At 39.5% G+C, this 20,141-nt stretch overlaps 1 protein-coding gene across 1 annotated transcript in view; it reads left to right on the top strand.

Annotated features, from left to right (window-relative positions):
* The first annotated feature begins 168 nt into the window (after positions 1-168).
* Positions 169-20,141, top strand: part of LOC124153609 (homeobox protein HMX3-like) — a 167,685-nt gene continuing 147,712 nt past the window's right edge. Inside the window, exon 1 of the mRNA XM_046526890.1 lies at positions 169-2,693. Within this exon, the coding sequence (XP_046382846.1) occupies positions 1,283-2,693 (1,411 nt within the window). The 5' untranslated portion in view covers positions 169-1,282. The remainder of the gene's footprint in view (positions 2,694-20,141) is intronic.

Here is a 20,141-nt window from a genome sequence, read left to right as displayed (position 1 = left end):
CCAGATGACAGCTTCCCCTATGGTGGTGGAGTTCTTGGTGCTTGAAGGGCTGGAGGCCAGAGCCGTTTAGGCACCGCCCACTTTTCGGCGTAGGAGAAGGGCAAGAGGTGTAGGAGGAGGAGGAGGGCGGACAGCGTCGTTAGCGAAGAGGCTGCCTTGCCTCCTCATCTTGGATCGCGCACAGCAAGGAGTTGGGCGTAGCGGCGAAGACACGGCGCGTGGAAGGAGTGAGATTTGCTGTTTTGATCGACAAGGAACGCGTGTGGAGGGGGTAGGAGCGAAGTGAACGGACGGACACTTTGCCAAGAGACGAGTGGACAGCTTGACCATCGCCCGGAGAAGTCTTCGACCACGTCCGTCGTGAGAGAAGTCGTCGAAGGTTCTTCCAACGAAGTCCAAGGGATGACGGCCGATGGGTTTCCTGCTCGACCCTCCCTTGAGTTAACCGCCTGAGCGTCCTCACGGGCGACTGTGGAGCAAGCTGTCGCCGGGGCGAGCGATCGAGCGATTCACCGGTGGATCGAGGTCCGTTCCCCGGGCGCAGTCGGGTGGTTTCCCCGTGAAACTCCGTCTGCGTCTCCCCGAGAAACTACGCGAACGCGGAGAAGTGTCAGTTCGATTCAGTGCGAATTCGCGAGACACCCTACAGTGAAAAGACACCAGGAAGAATCGCTGCCGTGTTGTTGGAACAAGTACCGATCAACTCTACGCATTCTCGGTGTACAGTGCCCAGTTTTTATTTCTGTGCGTGAAATGTGATAGACGGACGAAAATTCGCGCTTTGTTAGATCAATAATAGGACGCCAAGTGGACCCTTTCTTCCCGGAACACGTGTATATAATTCGAATTGATTTGTACACATGACGCATGAAAACCAACATCCACCACGGAGACAGTGGTCCGAGTAATGTGGCCGCCATCTTTAAAAGACAGTGAGTGAGAACTGAAGCTTTCTGTGAACTCATGCAGCAGTGGAAGTTATGTCGTGATGTGGCAATTGGTAAAAACATTAATTTACACTATCTGATGCGAAAATAACAATATTTATCCTCGCTGTAGACTTCAACCAGAACAGAGTGACGCAGAGGATTGCTTCTAGAATATTTCGCGGTGGTAAACACTGTCAACGCATCAGTGAGAGCAAAAATATCACACCGTCCCTCGCGACTAGCTAAGTGAAGGCAGGGCTTTATTTTACACTCGGCCATAAAAAATCGGAGGACTGGAGACTATACAGTTCCTGAGCCGCTTAGGCGGTCCATTCACAATCTCTGCACCTCCGATGTGCACCGTAATGGACGCAGAGGTGTGCAGCCACCGAAGGCCTCCGATACACGCCCTGATACCTCACAGACGACTGTCCGCCCCCATGGCCACCGCCCCCGTCGCCGCGTCGGGGGCGGAGTCCCCGAGAAGCGACTCGGACGCTACCACGCACGGCGACAGGACGCCAAGCCCTCATCCGCCACCCACCAACCTCTCCACCCGGAAGCACCTCCATCACCAACAGCACCTGCAGAGGCGCCGGAGGATGGCAGAGGACTGCGCGGAGGGCGACCCGCCTTCCCCCGAAGACCCCACGGAAGATCCCGCCAACCCGGAGACCGCACCGGCCGAAGAGGACGACGACGAGATTAGCGTGGGGTGCCCGTCTCCGGTAGCTCCCCTAAGGCCTGCGACCCCTCCACCTAAAGCTCCGTGCGAAGCCGAAGATGACGCGGACGGCGCGGCAAGGAGGAGACGGAGGAGACGCGGCAGCGGTGCCAGCAGCACGAGTAGCGGCGTCGGTCAGGAGGGTCACGGAGCGGTAGTTTCCGACTGCGGCGCAGAGTCATACACAGGGGGGAGCCCCATGTCTAGGGCGGAAGACGAGGGCGAAGAGGACGAAGACTACTTCAAGCCCCTCAAGAAGCTCAAGATGATGCACATAAAGCACGGCGGTCAGCACTCCCCGAAAGGAGACAGCCCCCGTGTCCCATCACCCGCGTTGCCCCCGTCACCTCCTCTGCCGCCTCCGCCACCCCCACTGCCTCCGCCGCCCCCGGTAGCGGCGACCCGACCTTCCGTCATCGGAGGTGTCAAGTCCTTCTCGATCCTGGACATCCTGAACCACAAACCAACGGTGAAGAAGACTACGGCCCCCGCGTCCCCAACCGGCTCGACGGTGTACAACGGAATGGCGTGCGAGGTCGCCTCTCCGGGTGCGAGTGTTAGGATAGTCAGGCCGTGGGATCTGGGATCCGCGGTCAACCAGAGCGCGGGAACCGAGGCCGCGCCGCACCACCCGCTCCCCCTGCCGGGAAGGCCGTCGGGTGGCGGGCAGGCCAGGAGGAGCGGCAAAGCCTCCTCACTGGGGGTTCCACCCCCGATGGACTGTTGCGACCCTTCTAGCCGGTGCTCGGAGAGCGATTACCCCGACAGCCCGTCCTCTGGCGGGACGCAAGCGACGCCGCCCCCGCCGATGCTGATCCCGTCCCCGCACCTTCACCTCCAGAGGCACCACCACCATCACCACCACCACCACCATGGGTCCGGGCACCATCGGCGGTCGGCGTCCGCGGGGCCGACGCACGGCGCGAGCGGCGGAGGGGGCGGGGCCCAGGGAGTGTCATCGGCGTCCTCGTCACCGCTGGACGCGCTCTTCCAGATGACCAGCAAGACATTCGAGGGCTTAAACGGCTCTGGAGAAGCAGGTGAGTAGACTGACGTTTCTGTACTGTATGCTCGCTGCACTCTATGCTCACAGAATATTATCATTGAGTTCTGACAAAAAAGTAAATTACCTTCGATACATCATTATCAATGAATTGTTATGATATGTTCCACAGCATTCAGAACTGATGATAGACTAAGGACAGTATCAACATAAATCCGAAATAGAAAAACAAAAACGTCACCCAAGATATTGACGTTTCGCCTACCCATTAATCATAATCTAAGTGATATGAGATGCTACGAAATTCCTAAGTTCACCCTCACAATGGCCAAAATCTAACAGATTATCTGAACATGTTTCGAAGAAACCGATGACATTATCCTCTTGTAGCAATACATTTATAGAAAAATAGTGAATCAAGAACTATCCTAACGTTTTATGAAAAGATAATCATCAAGAAGCTTAAATTCAATATTAAAACCTTTTTCGACAAGAAATATTTGCAATCCACGTTTTATCCACGAAAAATATAGTCCGATAATGAGTTCTCCTTAGAAATAGTAGTTGTTAATACCCCATTATTTTCAAACTCATAAATACGAAGCCCTAAAATTTCAGTATAATAGTAAACAGCATTTTTAGTCACTTAAGTAAAAACTCTCTCCAGTATTTCTTATCTGTACCTGAATAACTTATAGAATGCATTTGAGTTAGCCAAGCTTATTGTTTTTTTTAGTATTCCAAGGAAAAAAACTACCGAGTAGAAAACTACCGAGTAGAATTAAAAATATTGAAAACTCGAAATTTAAATTTCTCGCTTTATTATTCACGAGAAGAGCGAAGGTTACACAAGGAGCATTTTCGAGCAGAGCTTCTCGATTTGCAGTTTCTTCTTACATTGATTCTAACCTAAGGTAATTTGCACGATTATACGATTTTTTAAATAAATCAATATGTCATTCACTTGATCTGGAGCTGTTTTGTTCCTTCGAGATGAACCTTGCATTATCAGATTTTTCGAGCACGTTGATCAATATTTTGTTGAAGTAGATTACTTATTTTGCGTAAAAAGTACCCGCTTATTTTTTTAACAATAGGTAAAAACATTTTCCATATTATATATAATAGAATAGCAGTAGTAAGAGTATCGGATTTTTTTAGCACTTAGGAATTTGCGGTTTAATCAGCTACATAGTTTCGTAAAATACTGCAAGTAGTTTCAATTCTTTGTCAGATGATTTCGTTTTCACGAAATAGAACTGCTAAGAATAAATTAAAAAAGGAGAAGGTCTCAGCACATCCATGCATCCGATTCATAGACGTAAATTAGCCTTTACAATAATAATTTCTCAGGAACAAAGCAGTTAACGAAATATGATGCTCTGAAGAGTAAACTTCCGTAAGGATTGATTAAAATAATAAATAGAATACCGAATTTAAAAACCAAGGAAGAGTCTGTTAATGCAAGGATACTGGAGGAAAAATTAATGCATGATCTTATAATTAATTTGTAATCAGGGCCAGAAGATTTTCATATCTTTGAGGGAGCATAAAAAAATCAAGTAAGTAATCAAATAGTGAGCTTACTATCAGTGTAAAAAGCAATCGATAATAAATAAGAGATTGCTGCGTTGCGTATAGTAAGCGGTTAACTCAAGGAAAAATGCTGGAATAAGACTGCGAAAAATAACACATAAAAATTGGCATTTTAATTCCGGAAATTAAATTGCAGTCTCTTACAACAACATTAAGGCACAATTATTATATACATATATACTCATATTTTTTTTTATTAAAGTTTTCGGGGAAATTCAACAGAAGTTGGAACTTTCGAATATTTTCTTGCATGGCTCCAAAAATGGCTATCAAAAATTATAGTAAGGAGGGGCAACTACAAGAAAACACCTACAATGTGTGTATATTACGGCTCTTCAGTATTAATTTCGCCTATTAGAAATAATGTGAAAAGACACACGTATAATATACCATTCTTCCGAATAAATTTATAGAGGCCATAACCTCAACTATAGCGTAAAAAATCAAAATGAACAGCTTACACAACCTAACATACGTTGATAGCATTTACACTGCAGCTTGATACATTCAAACAATATTTTTTAAGTAGCAAATTAGTAATGGCGGCTCATACGAAGAAATCCATCTCGGAGGACCAGATCCTAATAAAATAGCAAATATGAAGAATATTTATCATTGGTTTCATCTTCATTTTTCAAAGCGACCCCTCTTCTAAATGCCATGACGCAGACCTTGATGCGCGACAGCAACCAATCCATCGACTTACGATTCTCAGCACATAACAAGCGATGTTCAGCAGTCAAAAAGGAAAAATTGAGGTCGACATCACAGGGCTGTCTTTGGAAGAGTTCCAACGCGCTGTCGCGGCATTGACTTCTCGGACCATTGAGCGAAACAAAACGTTGTGAGAGAGCAAACATTTATCCGCTACAATGCAACAAAGAGGGGTGGGAGTTCATCGCGCTTTGGGGGAGAAAGGCCTTCGTACTGCTCAGATGTGGCTAGAAAAAAAGGACGCATCTATAGTTAGCCGCTCCTATTCCCTTAAGTAATTTAATGCTTTCTTTCGGGAAATAGCTTCTGAAAGAGATACGGCAACATAAATGGAGTCAGTAATATTTTAAATAAGTGCAAGTCAACAAATAAGGAGTAACTTAGAAGACCAAATAGGGGAAACTTCGGAAGAAGAGGAAGAATTTCCAGCGTTTCACATAGCTTTTAGCTACGGACTTCTGGAAGGTTAAGAGGTTGCTTTAAAATGGGTTTCACCGCGTTTTAATTACTTTGACAAACACACTATGCTGTGAATCGTCCAATATCATAAACTAAATAGAAATAACAAATCGATGAGGAAATCTTACACTTAACGCAATATTTTTAAACGAAGCGAAGTAGTAAAAAGTATGACAGTACTTCAACTTAAGAGAGAGTTATAAGGATATTGAAATCTTTGTTAAGATTAACCGAAGCCGAAATATGCTCTTAGGATTCAGTTCTTTTAAGCATGAAACAGTAAAAGCAACTGCGTAGCCGTGTAAAAGACAGAAAAATTAATATATATCACAGCGCAGAATTGTTTGCAAAAAAACTCGATACATTAATAACCAAATGAAAACAATAAAATATCATCGGATCATTGGTAAGTATTACAGCTCTGAAATCTTCTTTATTTCAAACCTATTTCCACGGGAGTGTTACACTATGTTTGCATGAGCACAAAAATTACCACCTGGGAAAATATAAAATGCATTTCATTTATACAACTCTTACTAAGGCCAATTTTGTACTTTTTAGCACCTTCTTCTGGCATTTCGAGAAATTTAGTTACATGATGATAAATCACGTCAAAATGATAAACACGTGAACAAAGTCACAATCTCGTGAAACATATGAAAAACAACATTTTACTTAAAAAGCATCGCAGTTACTGATAACTAATCAAATTGCATAATAACATCATTACCATTTATGTAATGATGGTAGTACCTTACAGATTCATTATGTTTCGCAGCTTGCCTGCGCACTTTTGGGATGATAAAAACTACAAGGATGAAAAGGTATCTCTCAATTTCTCAGAGGAATTTAATTTTTCGGTTTATGTAAGTGAGAATAAAAGCCAGTATTTCTGCGGCAATACTGAACGAGCACGTTTTAAATATCCTTAAATTATATAAAAATTTTCGACATGTAAAAATGGCAGAGTAGATAACTGGCAAGGATAACATTTATTGGGAAAGCACAAGGTTATCAAATAGATTCCACTAGATTTGTATAAATGAAAAATGAAGCATCGTTTCGGTGTGTTACTTCTAATCTTGAAAGTGTAAGAGCAAGACGTTCGTTGAACTTAATTGAAACTTAATATAGCGAGTGATTAATTACGAGAGATCGAAGACTCACGAATATTTTAGGCAATAAAGATCATTGCGAAAACCCACTGTATATGCATATCGCACTATTTTATAAATTAGATTTTGTAAAGTTACTTCCCACTTATAGAACTTTTAGATGAAAAGAAATGTTAGTGTGGACTGCTTGTTTCTTAAGAATAGAAGCATGAATAGTACGTAATTGATTTTAAATTTCTATTCTCAAAGGTAATCAGCTGAAATGCACCATATCATAATATTTGTATTCCTGGTATCATTTATATTTTAAATATTCACATACTTACGATGGACTTCTTCTCACTTCCGTACAAAATGTGTGCATAACTGCGTAAGACCGAAGCTTTAACGTTCCTTTTATTAATTGAAGTTAATTTTGTTTTCATTTTCTTGAAATTTACTGCCCTTAGTTTACCATTAATTTATAGGGGAAGCTATTATTAATTCAACAAATGGTCTTCACGTGTAAGGATGGCTGACAATTGTTTAAGACACGCTAGTTGAAGAATTAATACTGTATTTATTAGTTTATTAGTATTATATATATTGATATTATATCCTATCTCAGAAACTGTATTTTTTCGCATCACCGGCTCAGTACGCTAGAAACCATTTTTCACGCCAGGAGAGATTTTCGATTCCGTAACATATTTCCGTCACTGCGTCAAACACTTTGCGGAAAATTATTGTCAAATCTTAAAATATTGAAGATTAGTAAACGCAATTTCCCGTTGCTTATAAGAATTGCAAAAACAGAAAAAGCCGAACCATAGCTATTATATTTCTTGTCGTTTAATTGAATGTTATATTTTTTCAACTTTGACGCACGCTAATAAATGTTTCAATTAAATATGGTACGTGCGATAGTGCTTAAGATTTCATATTTTATGTCATAAGTGCGCTCTGCTTTTCTGTCATGAAATGCGATTACTGCGAAATTGACAGTCATGGAAACCATGATTCATTATTCATAAAATAATAGTGATATCATAGGTCGCCGAGTATATTCCTTCTTAGAATTTATTTTTAATGATATCTAAATACTATAAACTAAGAATCGATTTATTTTAAAACAATCTAGGTATATGTTAATTATAAATGCAGATAACTTAAGATAATATAATAATAACATTATGAAACTACATTATTTCTTCAAAATACAGATAGTTCAAAATGTTTATACATTATCAATATCACAGCATACAAATAATTTCTATTCAGAATAATATAATAATAACATTATGAAACTACATTATTTGCTCAAAATACAGATAGTTCAAAATGTTTATTCATTATCAATAGACAAGCCATCAATATCACAGCATGCCAATAATTCCTATTCAGAATGTCACGCCTTTTATTAAACATAAAAAAATACCTGCTCTAAATGAATAACTGAAGGCTTAACTGTTTAAACATTTTTAGTACAATTTTGACTAAGGGATATATCGTCTTCAACAACAATTTTCTTTCTTATATACAGTTTTCTGATACAAAATATGCGAATTTCTTAATAACTACAATGAATTAAAGCTTACAGATAAGATTTATTTCACTCACAGCACGGCTCATATGGAGAAAGGTTTATCGATTCCAGAATTCATCATGGAAGTCTAGAAAATAATGGCTCATGTTCAGACATAACTGTTTACAGAGAGTTACAATACTTAGCTTATCACTGGATATTAACGAAACAAAAGCATCATACGAATAACCACTAAGCAAACAAAGTTTTTAATGGGCGGGTTGTGAAAAGGGCAAATAAAACACTGACGAACGAGGAAGTTGAAAAACGTCGTGATTTCAATAACATGATACCGTTGCCCTATGCTTTTAACGAACGAATTTTTTCCTACCCATTACAATCACTTTTAATGTCGTGCACTCAGCGGTATACAAAGACAAAACGTAACGTTATATCCTGTTCTTGCATCGTCCTTAATTGTTTCGTTCCGCTCCAACTCGATGATGATCTATCGACGTGAATCCTTTTATGACCCTCAACTCTTGAAATGTTGAACGACAAATACTTAGAAGAGCAATTGCGGGAAGAAAAAGGTTTCCATCGGAGCATTGCGCGAGTGAAGTCCGCGCAGCAAAAAGCCAACCATTAAGAATGCGGAGAGAGACATGAAGTTCATGCGCCTTCCATCGCTTTTTCACTTCGTAATGCTAGCTATAGTAGAGTATTTAACTTCTCTTCATTAGGAAATAGGATTGACAATAATGGAAATTAACTTTATGGGGATCAGGGATCAAGTTTTTCGTTGGCTAAATGAAATGAGAAATGCAACGATAGAGACAAGTAAAAGTATAAGGATTATAGAGCGAACGCATAATTTGTTTATGATCAGCACAGAGTATCTATCGGAAACGCATACCTAGTAAACCAATATTGTCATCGACTTACATTAGCTGAAAACATGTAGCGTAAATATCACTTCACATTTTCAATTACCCTTGAATATCAAAGTACTAGCGAAAAAAAAAATCATTTTTAAGCAGAGAAAAGAAAAAATAGTGAAAAAGAACCATCACACGCTATTTCAGAGCAATGTTAAAAATTTAGAAATATTTCATTATCCGTCATTACGTTGTAGGATGAGAATTTCACCTACAAAACCAAAATTCTGAGATGCCGTTTTCAGCAAATTATACAATCAGAATTCGAAAATTCAAACTTAAACTCCTTTGCCAACGTGGGTTTACTAAGAATTGTACTGAGGTGGTAACGTAAGATAAACTAACGATTTCATAATGGCATTTGCAGCTCTCTCGACTTGAGACAATAGGGTATATGATTTTTACCAACGTTGCGAGGTGAATGCTGGTGGTTTAGTAACTTCACAAGGCACACTGAATATTTAATATCGCTTAACATGTCACTGACAAACTATTAGTCGCTACAATGCGCTCTTATGGAGCGTGCGTAAACAATTTATCCCATTGCTAACTCATCTCTTAACATTCCTCATTCAGTTAGAAAGCTTTCATTATTATTAAAAAAAAAAAAAATATTTTTCTCGCTATTTTAAAAGACTTCGAGCATGCGCATCTGGCATGACCGAAGTCATAATCAGAAAATTCGCTGACTTCGTGGTTTTGCCTACAATATTTTGTTCGACGTAAGTACTGCAAAAATCTGCTCAAAGTATTGTCTTTTATCTTATCTCATCGTCCTCCATTTTCATAATCTACAGGAGTTTTATTTTTTATAAAAATATGCGGTATGATGACCAAATATAAACGCATACAGGACAGAGCCTCAATTATCAACGAGAATTAACTACTCACGAAACTAATTACAGAATATTATTTACGGTCAATAAGAATACCATTGAAAATATTATGTGTCTTATTGTTTCAAGTTTACGCGTGAGAAGTTTTAGATACCTACCCGTTTATTCTTAAAATAATCAACAGATGAGAATATTTAGCAACATAATCAAGACTACAAGTGGCAACTGGCCTTTCGCAAGCCACAGTCGATTTTAAAAGTTACAAATGCCTCGGTAAATGATCTCCATCTTCGTAAAGCTCGCAACATACTTCCCCAACTTGTCATATTATTCGCTAAAAGATGTGGTAGGTTAGTGCGAGTCCTGCGAGGAAACTTAAGCAGAAGCTCCACAGAATGCGGAAAGACAGCATTTAATCGCAGTCACGTGTTGCACAACATATATCCAGCAGATTAGGCAATCACATTTTTTGGCATTTAGCTCCATTTCAAATAACTTAAGCTTAAGATGACTAAGCATGTAGCTAAGAAGTTAGAATGGTCGGAGTAGGTAATATGATGAAACATCATAATGAGATAATTATTTATTCAGCCAGCATCGAAAGAGTGAACGATGATTGGGACACCTTTCCTCAACTTGAAGAACAGTTACCCGAAAATATTCCACCAATCGATGCTCCAAATAAGTCTAAATTTATATTAACTAACATTCTTCCGTTCACAGTCCTACCTACGAGATTTTATGTTAAGAAGCAAATTAACGCAAAGTTCCATTTTTTATAGGAGTACACCGTTCCACTTGATAGTAAAGTAAAACGTCCACAACAACAAAGATCAAAGAACGTATCAAGTCACTCACTAGATGGCCTTAACGCAAACAAATAATTTGAACCATAGGAATCCCATTTAGAAACAGTGCGAAGAATAAGGAATAATAACATTTTTTTCGCACATGAATAAGCCTTTCCCTAGGGCTACAGGATTGCCGCCGCAAGGCCTCACGCCTTAACACGACCCCTAGAGCAGCACTGGCGTGATGCAAACATGACAACATGCAAAACCCTTGCAGAGACTAAAGGCCATGAAGGGGGGGAGCACTACCAAAATAATTCTCAAATACTCCATGGAAACCTACCTCAATCGCTAGAATACTTAATGCATGAACTTGAATTAGCTGTATCAGTTATTTCGACTAATTCGCTGCGTCGGCCTGCAAGACATTTTTCAGGGTGACTTTGCTGCAATTCAAGACATACTTAACCCTTAACCAGTGACGTGCAATTCTTGTTACACTAACAGTGACGTGCGGTCTGGGAGACCGCAATAAATCAAAAATTCATAAAATATTGCTACGCCATTTTTATTGTTTTGTTTAATTTTTCTTTGAATGATTAACTATTTTAAAACTTTTATTATAATTTTTACACTCCCAATACGAACCAATTTGTCATAAAAAATTGCGATTTGAAGCAGGATCAAAAAACTGATGCCAAAAACACTTGAGTTATAATTATTATATTTATGTATCAATATTTGGCCAGATTCAAAAAAGGCCTTAAATGTTAAAGTTGGAAGGCAAAGTAGTAAGTAGCCATGAAATTTATCCCGCTTATTCCTTTTCTTGACACATTCTTGGTAAGTGACGTGCGGTCTCACAGACCGCTAATCGAGTTCAATTGCAAATTTACAGAAATTATTAAAAGGAACGTTAAATTTTAAGAGTGGGATGTCCTTGTTATGCAAAAATATGAAGCTAACGAGAATGATAGACATTTTGGAATCTTAATTTTGAAAATATTCATAATTTTAGAAACGCAGCGGTCTCTCAGACCGCACGTCACAGGTTAAGGGTTAACTATTTAACCTTCACCTGAAACTGATTGGAAATCAACATGTACAATCTGAAAATGACTTGAAGACACCAGTAAGTTTGATTTGTACTGATTCGCCACCTGCATTGCTAGAAATCATTGTACAAAGCGAAGCGGATATGGAAACCTTAATACCGATAAAATCATTGGAGTAAATAGAGTTATTTTTTATTACATGCCAAATAAATAGAGTTACTTTTCGAATCGCCAAACAGGATGAATAATCTGATAGCAATACCATACTTTTATCCAAGTATCTTCAATAGAATTTTTATGTAATCATAGCATGCAGGCTGTACACAGAGATATTGTATCTTTTATTACTCTCATCCTGACTATTACTTGCCTCCTAATGTGTTACGCTTTAAAACCGGTGTTCAAGAAGTTATGGAGTTCTTATTAAAGAAGAAGCCTACTTTATTAAATAGAATAAGCTAAAAATCAGATATTTTCGCTATAGGTACATGACAGTTATTTTATGATTTCAGCTAGTCTTGCGAACTCTTAAAGACGTCACGGAAGTCAAGTTTAGAAAAGAACAATGTGGTGTTGCACGTTAGAAGTCATTATTAATCAGCACGTACTACTCTTCTTCTCCTAGAATAGTGAAAAATGGATCGCTTTTCTCCAACAAACGATCTTATTTTATGAAATTTGCAGGCCGAAAAAAAGGAAGATAAATTTTTTAATATAAATATTAAGATAAATTTTAATTTGTTATGCATACCGAAGATCAAGTTGTAATATGGACTCACTAAGGGAGAAAAATAAAAAGAATAATTTGATAGACGTGAGAAAAATTAAAATGAAATATTTCCTGCACATCCAAGCGATGATTCACGCTTTAGTACGTACTATCCATAAAATGATGGGAAAAGAAGTCTTCAATTTAGCTTTTTACAGATTGTGGAGAATGTTTTGACATCCTCAAGATATTTCATGCAATTGTAACTCCATCTTCACTGTAGAATATATGACAGGTTCATAATTGAAATTAAAATATTTTAGAGAAAAACATCCCAAAGCCTATGAGAGATGGTCAGTGTCAGAGTTAAATCCAGTAACTGTATGCCCATCAATCAAGACCAGCCTGCAGTAAAACCTTAACGTAGTCGCCTGCAAGTACATACAAAATGAAAAATTACGTCCTCCTAATCAAGGCAAATAATTTTCCCTTGATGGAATTTCAAAATATTCAGAGGAACATTTCCACTCACGTATCAACAGTTACCATTTCCGATCAATACTATCGCCATATTTATCATACTATTTACTAACAAATGACGAATTTTTATAATAAAAATGTCGGTACACTTTTTCGATAAGCTGCATTATCCTACTAAATATCTAATTCAGCGGTGCAAACGGCGATTTCTCACGTAACATACAGTAAGTTACGTAAGTAATAATTATTTTAAAATTTTTTATCGACATAATAGTGACAAAACGTTCCTCAATAATTACTCCGTTCGATGTGACCATTCGTAAGATTTCATCGAGTCATAGAAAATTTAAAAAATTTGCTTTAGATATGCCTAAGTCAACGGTTTAAGCTAACTTATATATAGTTTAAAAGATCGAAAAACGCACTTTTAACTAGACTAAGTTGTACTCTTTGCGCATTTTTTTTAACTTCCTCCCTACTGTTTCGCAAAATAATCACTTTTTTCGCAATCATTTTCATTACTTTAGCAGAGGAATATAATATATAACATATAGTAGCAAATTCGCATTAACTGTTCATTCAGTCATTTGCGACAGCGACCATATCGACCTGAGTAAAGCACCATTGCCAATGGCTGATTTTTGACATTATTCTTTCTTCTATCATTAGCCGCAACCCAGTAATTCTACCGCAGTTAGACTTTACGGTAAAGAGACAGCATTAGATGGTTGACCGAAAAGTTACTGCTAGTCAATTCGGATCTGTTTTTTGTTCACAAATAATTTGTTGGCATATCTAAGCATATGTTTTGAATTCTGGGGATTTCACGCTTCCATACAGTCCGCCCGCGCACTCTTTGTTTTCCAATTCAATTGTTACCAATATCGGTTGCGTATTCAGAGACTTTAGGGGAGAGTGTTTGTTGAAGGCTATTTCTGCTCTCCGCCCGATGACATAAAGAAAATTTGCTGCTCGGACTGTATTTACCAATAGATATGTGCCATTTCCTCATGAGAGGAAACTAAAAATCTGGCTTTCAAGACCAAAATGTCCCAGTTTATGCACCCGAAGGCTTTTAACGTTAGGTACAAAATATTTTGCCTTGTCGATTTCTGGTTTTTGGAAGTTGTGAATGCACCATTATCCAATTTGGTAAAGAATTCCGGCCAAAGGATACAATAAAGACTGGTTAAATGTATCTGGAGAGAAATAATTTTTTTAGACCATAGCAATCGTCACATCAACTATTTTTTCCGAGTCATACCTTTCATGCACATAGTAATTCAAAGAGAACGTAAAATTTAGCACATCGGACCCGAGATCGTGAGCCGATCATGATTACAAAGCGTATTAGAAACAATTAACCCCGTAGACATCAAGCGATCAACTCTACAGAATATATTCATTTTCAGATTAGCCCCTGATACGTATGTACCCAATATCCAAATTCTGAGAGTTTAACCAACCAATTCCCTGATTACAAAGACGAAGTTTTACAATCCGTGGTGCGATTAACACATCAATTATTAATTTGGAATCCGGAGCTTTAACAATTTTAAAAGAATCTTTATTTGCGGATTATATTAATCCATTTATTTTTACACGAATTTCAAAGTGCTTAGGAATTTAAAAATATTCGGCAAACAACCAATCGGATCGTTGTAGTTAAGCCTTGATTTTCTAGGAAGTATCCTACGCTTGCCTTTTGGTGAATGCTCTTTGAGACCTTCACAATATTAGCCCTTACATTTCGATTTGAGTATGAATCTCAACCGATCATCAGTTCTGAAAACACCGATGACGACAACAACTCGTACATAGAAACTTCAGAAAAGTGTACTAGGTTTCATTGAGTGGGGATCAGAAATAGCCTTAAAAAATCTCTAGTTTACCTCTGATGAAGATAAAAAATTTTAAATCGATATTGGTAAAAATAGAATTTCAAAGGAATGCAATAGCGCCCAGACTGTACGGTGGTGTGAAATCGCCAGCAAGGAATATTTGAAACAAAAATTTGTGCACAGAAAGGAGAACCGAGTTAACTAGTAAAATGATCGGGAAAAACCATAAATTATGGAATACCAAAGTTAAAATCAAATTTCTTCCATTCAACTGTTATTAACTTAAAATATTCGTACGCAAAATAACTTTAAGTTTAACATTAAATTTTTTTACAAAATAATTCTACGTGTTAAAAATTATTAACTTAACTTTAATCATGGCAATAGGCGGGGAAACGATGGTCGGCTATTCACCCAGTGATCCAACTCGAATATTGGTTTTGATTGGCGAGCTCAACCAGCCTTAAGCCAGGGTGAGTGCATGCCTGAAATTCAGGAAAATGGGACAGTTCCTTTCCCGATGTCCCCTTATGCGTCGACGTTGTTTGCTTGGGAGCAATCGAATGTTTCACCAGTGGTATGATCCGGGAGCCTTTGGTCGACAGCCCAACCCTCCACCAATTAGAAAAAACGCTGCATTGATCGATTGTTAATAGAACTATGCTCCAACTGTATAATTTGGTACGGCGGAACGCATTGGTCAAGAGACACTGAAAATACGGTATTGACCCAAAATAAAATTTATCTCCGTACAATTTGACGGGTAAGGGTTATTAGGAAAATCCCTCCGACTTCCAAAAGATTTCAGGCTTTGCCGACAGACGATTTGGATTAATACCTGCTATTTTTATTAGTGATAGTAACAAGTGCCTGGGAATTCACTAGTTGGCACTGGCCAATCTGAGAGTGGGAGCACTCGAGACAGCAGCCGTATTCCCAATGCGCTGCAAGATAAGCTCCCGCTTCCGACTGCTGTTATTCCTTCTTGAGTTATTTAAACATAAACAGAAAACATAAGTAAGTTCTGATAAAAATTTAATTAAAAGGACACGTTATTAGCGTATATCAATTAACTTTTTACTCAAACATTAGAGCGTATTACACCGAAAGTGAAAAGTAATAAAATGGAATAAAGGGCCGTGCGGTTTTACCCACGTCTTTCTTTGCATAAACAAGGAATTTAGGTTATCTCCTTGACTTTGTATCTTTAAAATATCTACACAGCACTTTATGAGGCTATTATTTCATGATTTAGTATCATAACAATATTACACTCTACCTTTCGATGTAGAAGTTTCCAGGTGCGAAATTTATGCTTGAAAAATAAAGGTAACCGCAAACCCTGCTTAAGCTCATGATATAACTTGCGTATATCCATTGCAAGTAATTTGTAACATGGAGCGTTTTTAGTATATAGCTGGCATCTCCATTTCAGTATATCATTAGTACCGTGCCTGACATTCATCGAGCAATTCAACTGTTGGCATAGTAAGAATTTATTGTAAAATCTTCTAAATTTGGTCGGTTTACAGGATTATTAGTTATTATGTTATTGTATATTCAAGAATTTATCAGTTTCGCCTATTACCGAACATTTTCAAATTTTTATGGTTGGAGAACATTGTGATTTTTTCAATATCAAATGCCCAAATCCGTAATCAGTGACCTCATAAACCTGCAAATACTCTGCTTCGGTTTCAATAGGTTACCGTCCCGCACTTTTTATTATTCTGGACAATTGTACGGCATTCCAATGAAATTTTTACAATGGTGCATTGACATTGGAAAATTATTCTTCAATGATTTGACATCTTCACAGTATTACTCTCTACATTTCGATGTCGGTACGGATCTCCAGCGACCGTGAGTGCTGAAGACCGGGATGATAACAACAGCTCGCACATCGAGACATCAGAAAATGTACTTGATTTCCTCAAGCGGAGATCAAAAACAGCCTCCAGCGAAAACTCTCCTCTAACTTACCTTCAAAGAGGACACCAAATAAGTACCTACTGTTATCGATAGAATTGAAGAACAGAGAGAGCGGGCGGCTAGTACGGTAGTGTGAAGTCGCTAATACTAGACACTTGGAACAGAATATCGTTAGCAAATGAGCGGTTCATGGACAGGAAGGAGCTCATGAGAGGACCCGTACGTAAGTGTTCAAATTAAATGTTAGTGAAGAGTTGGATTGGAAGTGTATCGATTTACGGTGCGGAAACATGGACACATAAGGAAGGAGGACGAAAAAAGACTGGAGGCGTACGAGATGTGGGTTTGGAGAAGAATGGAGAGGGTGAAGTGGAGGAAGAGGAGGAACGACGGAGTGCTGGACATGGTGGGTGAGCTATTAGAGGCGATACGGAGGAGACAAAAAGGTATGGATGGAGCGAATACTAAGCGTGCAAGTGATGTAGAAAACAGTTTTAGGGGGTAGAACTTAGGTAGACGAGGGAGAGGAAGGAAATGAATAGCAATTTTTAGATAGAATGACAGGTAGTAGGTCTCATTATGAAATAAAAGAGGAGAGACCATAAAGGAAGGAAAGACTTTTAAATACTCCATGAAAACCTAAATGTACTTTAATGATCCATTATTTTTGGATGGTCCTTACGACGGGAATTGATCGCCGACGCCCGGAAAGTAAGCCGTATGACGTAAACAATGCTAAAGAAATATGAAAGATTAAATATGAAACCTTGCAGTTAGTAAACATTGGGATATTAAATGTCTATTTGCCAGCCTCGGTGGCGGCGGGGTAAAGTCCTCGCCTGCTAATCTAGGAACAATGGGTCGCGGGTTCGAGTGCAACCTGGGTAGGCTATCCCTATCCAGGGCATGGTTGTCCGTGCATGTATAATTGACACCATCGATATGTACTGTTTTCGGTAGAATGGGAATAGATTTTTTTTAAATAATAAGCAGACTCGTCGTCAGCGGGCAAAGACTATGATAGCTGTCGGCGGATTCTGGATGTTTTTATATTAACGCACACTGCTAGGAATTTTACCCGTGATGTCATTTTACTTGAAAATGCTGACCGGCCTCATAAATGCCAATACACGTATGCAACCGCAGAAATCAAAATCTGCTCCACCTACCACTTAACTCCGCATCGCCAAAACTCCTCCGGAAAGAAGCCAGAGCGAGCTGGAACGATTCATCCGAACGAAGAGAGTCGACTCTCGCGGTGACCGAACGAATCTTTCCCGGAGAGCTCATGCGTGCGCTGAAGAAGAAGACGGACCTTGGTGAGCCGTATATAAGAAAAGAGGGGAGAGGATGAGGCTTTCGGGAGGCCCTCGTGGGGCGGCGGCGTCGGCGATATAAGAGGGCCTTTCGGGCCGAGATGAAAGGGGCCGCCGCCGTGGGGGGGCGGTGCGAAGGGGCGGCGAAGGAGCCGGGCCCCCGGGGGCGAGTGAGGGGAGGAGGGAGTTCCCTTGGCTGCTAATGGCAGACGGGGAAGAGGGAGAAGGTGTCCGTGGGGGCATCGGAGCCTTCTCCTCACCTGCATCACCTACACACGGACACAAAACACGATTACACCCTCCTCCACCGCTCCGACACGTCCAGAAGACTTGGCTTCCCCACACTCCCGAGACGCTGGCCAACCCACTCCTCCCCCCTCCTGCCCAAACTCTTTCTTAATAACTTCATCCCTCTCTTCCTCACACCCGTCTTCTCTCGCATCTTCCCTTAAAGAAAGACCTCCCGCCCCTCTCCCCTTTCCCCGCCCGCATTAACATTCTTTCCCCGCTCTCCTCCATGCCGATCGCAGTCTGGTGTTCCTCCACGCCTACCCTTTTCTTGCCGAGGATCGGCGCTCGAGGTTTGGCGGCGGATGCGAGGGGAGTTGCCGTTGAGAATCGGTTCCCGTCTCCCGAGCATCTCCAACTCAAACTTTCTTTGATGAAGCCTTGGTTTCCAAAAACGGCACTCGCCTACTTGCCAATACTTTGGTATGAAAGGTTGTTACACGTACAATTATGATTTCAATTGACTCGTAAATTCTAAACCTATGGCTAAAAATTGATGTTTGCTGATATTATTTGGGCTATCTCTGATTGTTGACTCTGCGCGTGGTTAGAAGAATGATATCGATTTTTGTCTGGATATATTGTCAAAGATTACCGGATATTTGCAGATGTCGTATATTCTTGTTGTGTTCAGCTATTTCAGACGGGGGTAAACAACTGTCATATACAGTAACCTGAGCAAATAAGAACATGGACGCAAATTACAAGCTACTACAATTTGCTTCTTCTTCATAAATTATAATGTAGTTATCGTCCATTGTCTGTAAGCCAGGCCATAGTGATCAGAAAATATAAGCGTAAATCACTAGCCATTGTTCCAGTTAAAACGTAGAGTTTTTTTTACGAAAAATACGTTTTACACTGGCGATTCATTTGTCATTGCAATGGATAAATCAACCCCTTTAATAAACACATTAGTAGATGAATCAGCAAAATAAGCTACCCTAACATACCGAATAAGCTCAACAGATTCAGGCTTCAATTGGTGGAAGTTAGACATATTTAAGTAAATGAAAGGTCGTAGCACTTTTCCACAAGAATTTTTAATGCGTACAACGCGTTTCGGCTCACTGAGCCATCATCTGGTACAAGACCAGATGATGGCTCAGTGAGCCGAAACGCGTTGTACGCATTAAAAATTCTTGTGGAAAAGTGCTACGACCTTTCATTTACTTAAATACCCTAACATAACCGATAGTACATCGATAGCTTCTGTCAGCTTTCATTATATAAATCACAAAATAAACAAAATAAATCATGTAATAAAGGGAAGCCTCTGAATGCAGAGGGCTGAACACAATAAGATTGCACCCGCATGGATGTATACATTGTAAATTATAAATTACTTTGTTTACTGTACCTGCGATCAAGTATTCCTCTTTGTTTGCTTTAAATTTCGATGAGACGCAGCCCGTATCCCTCCAGAGAGAGAAGAGGTATAGGAATGTTAATGTAATGGAATATGAAATGAAATATAAATATGAAATAAGTTTACAACCTTGTAAGAAAAAATAGTGTAAAAAGGATCGATTAAAAACTGCACTTGCTGGTGACAAAATAATTGAGAACATAGACCTTTGGTTTTCCTCAAAACAATTTCATTTGCTGCTACAAGTTTCAGAGCTCAAACTTAGGTAAGGTGGTTATCACTTACGTAACTCACACCATCCTCAGCAATCCTCACCCACAACATCAAAGTCAGAAAAATTAATTGCCTTAACATATTTTATTTTATTATATTTTATTATTCTAACATTCACGCTTCATAGAGACACAAGGAATTGACTTTTAGAGAAACCTGCATTTTGGACATATATAGGTGTGTATACCTGTGGTTTTACAAGTCATTCCTTGATTCAAAGAGAAATAGAACGATATATTTACTATGGAGAGGAAGGAAGGAAATAAATA

Source organism: Ischnura elegans, chromosome 2 (genome assembly GCF_921293095.1).
Source record: "Ischnura elegans chromosome 2, ioIscEleg1.1, whole genome shotgun sequence".
In the NCBI taxonomy this organism is placed as follows: Eukaryota; Metazoa; Arthropoda; class Insecta; order Odonata; family Coenagrionidae; genus Ischnura; species Ischnura elegans.
This window is presented reverse-complemented; position numbering and strand designations above follow the sequence as displayed.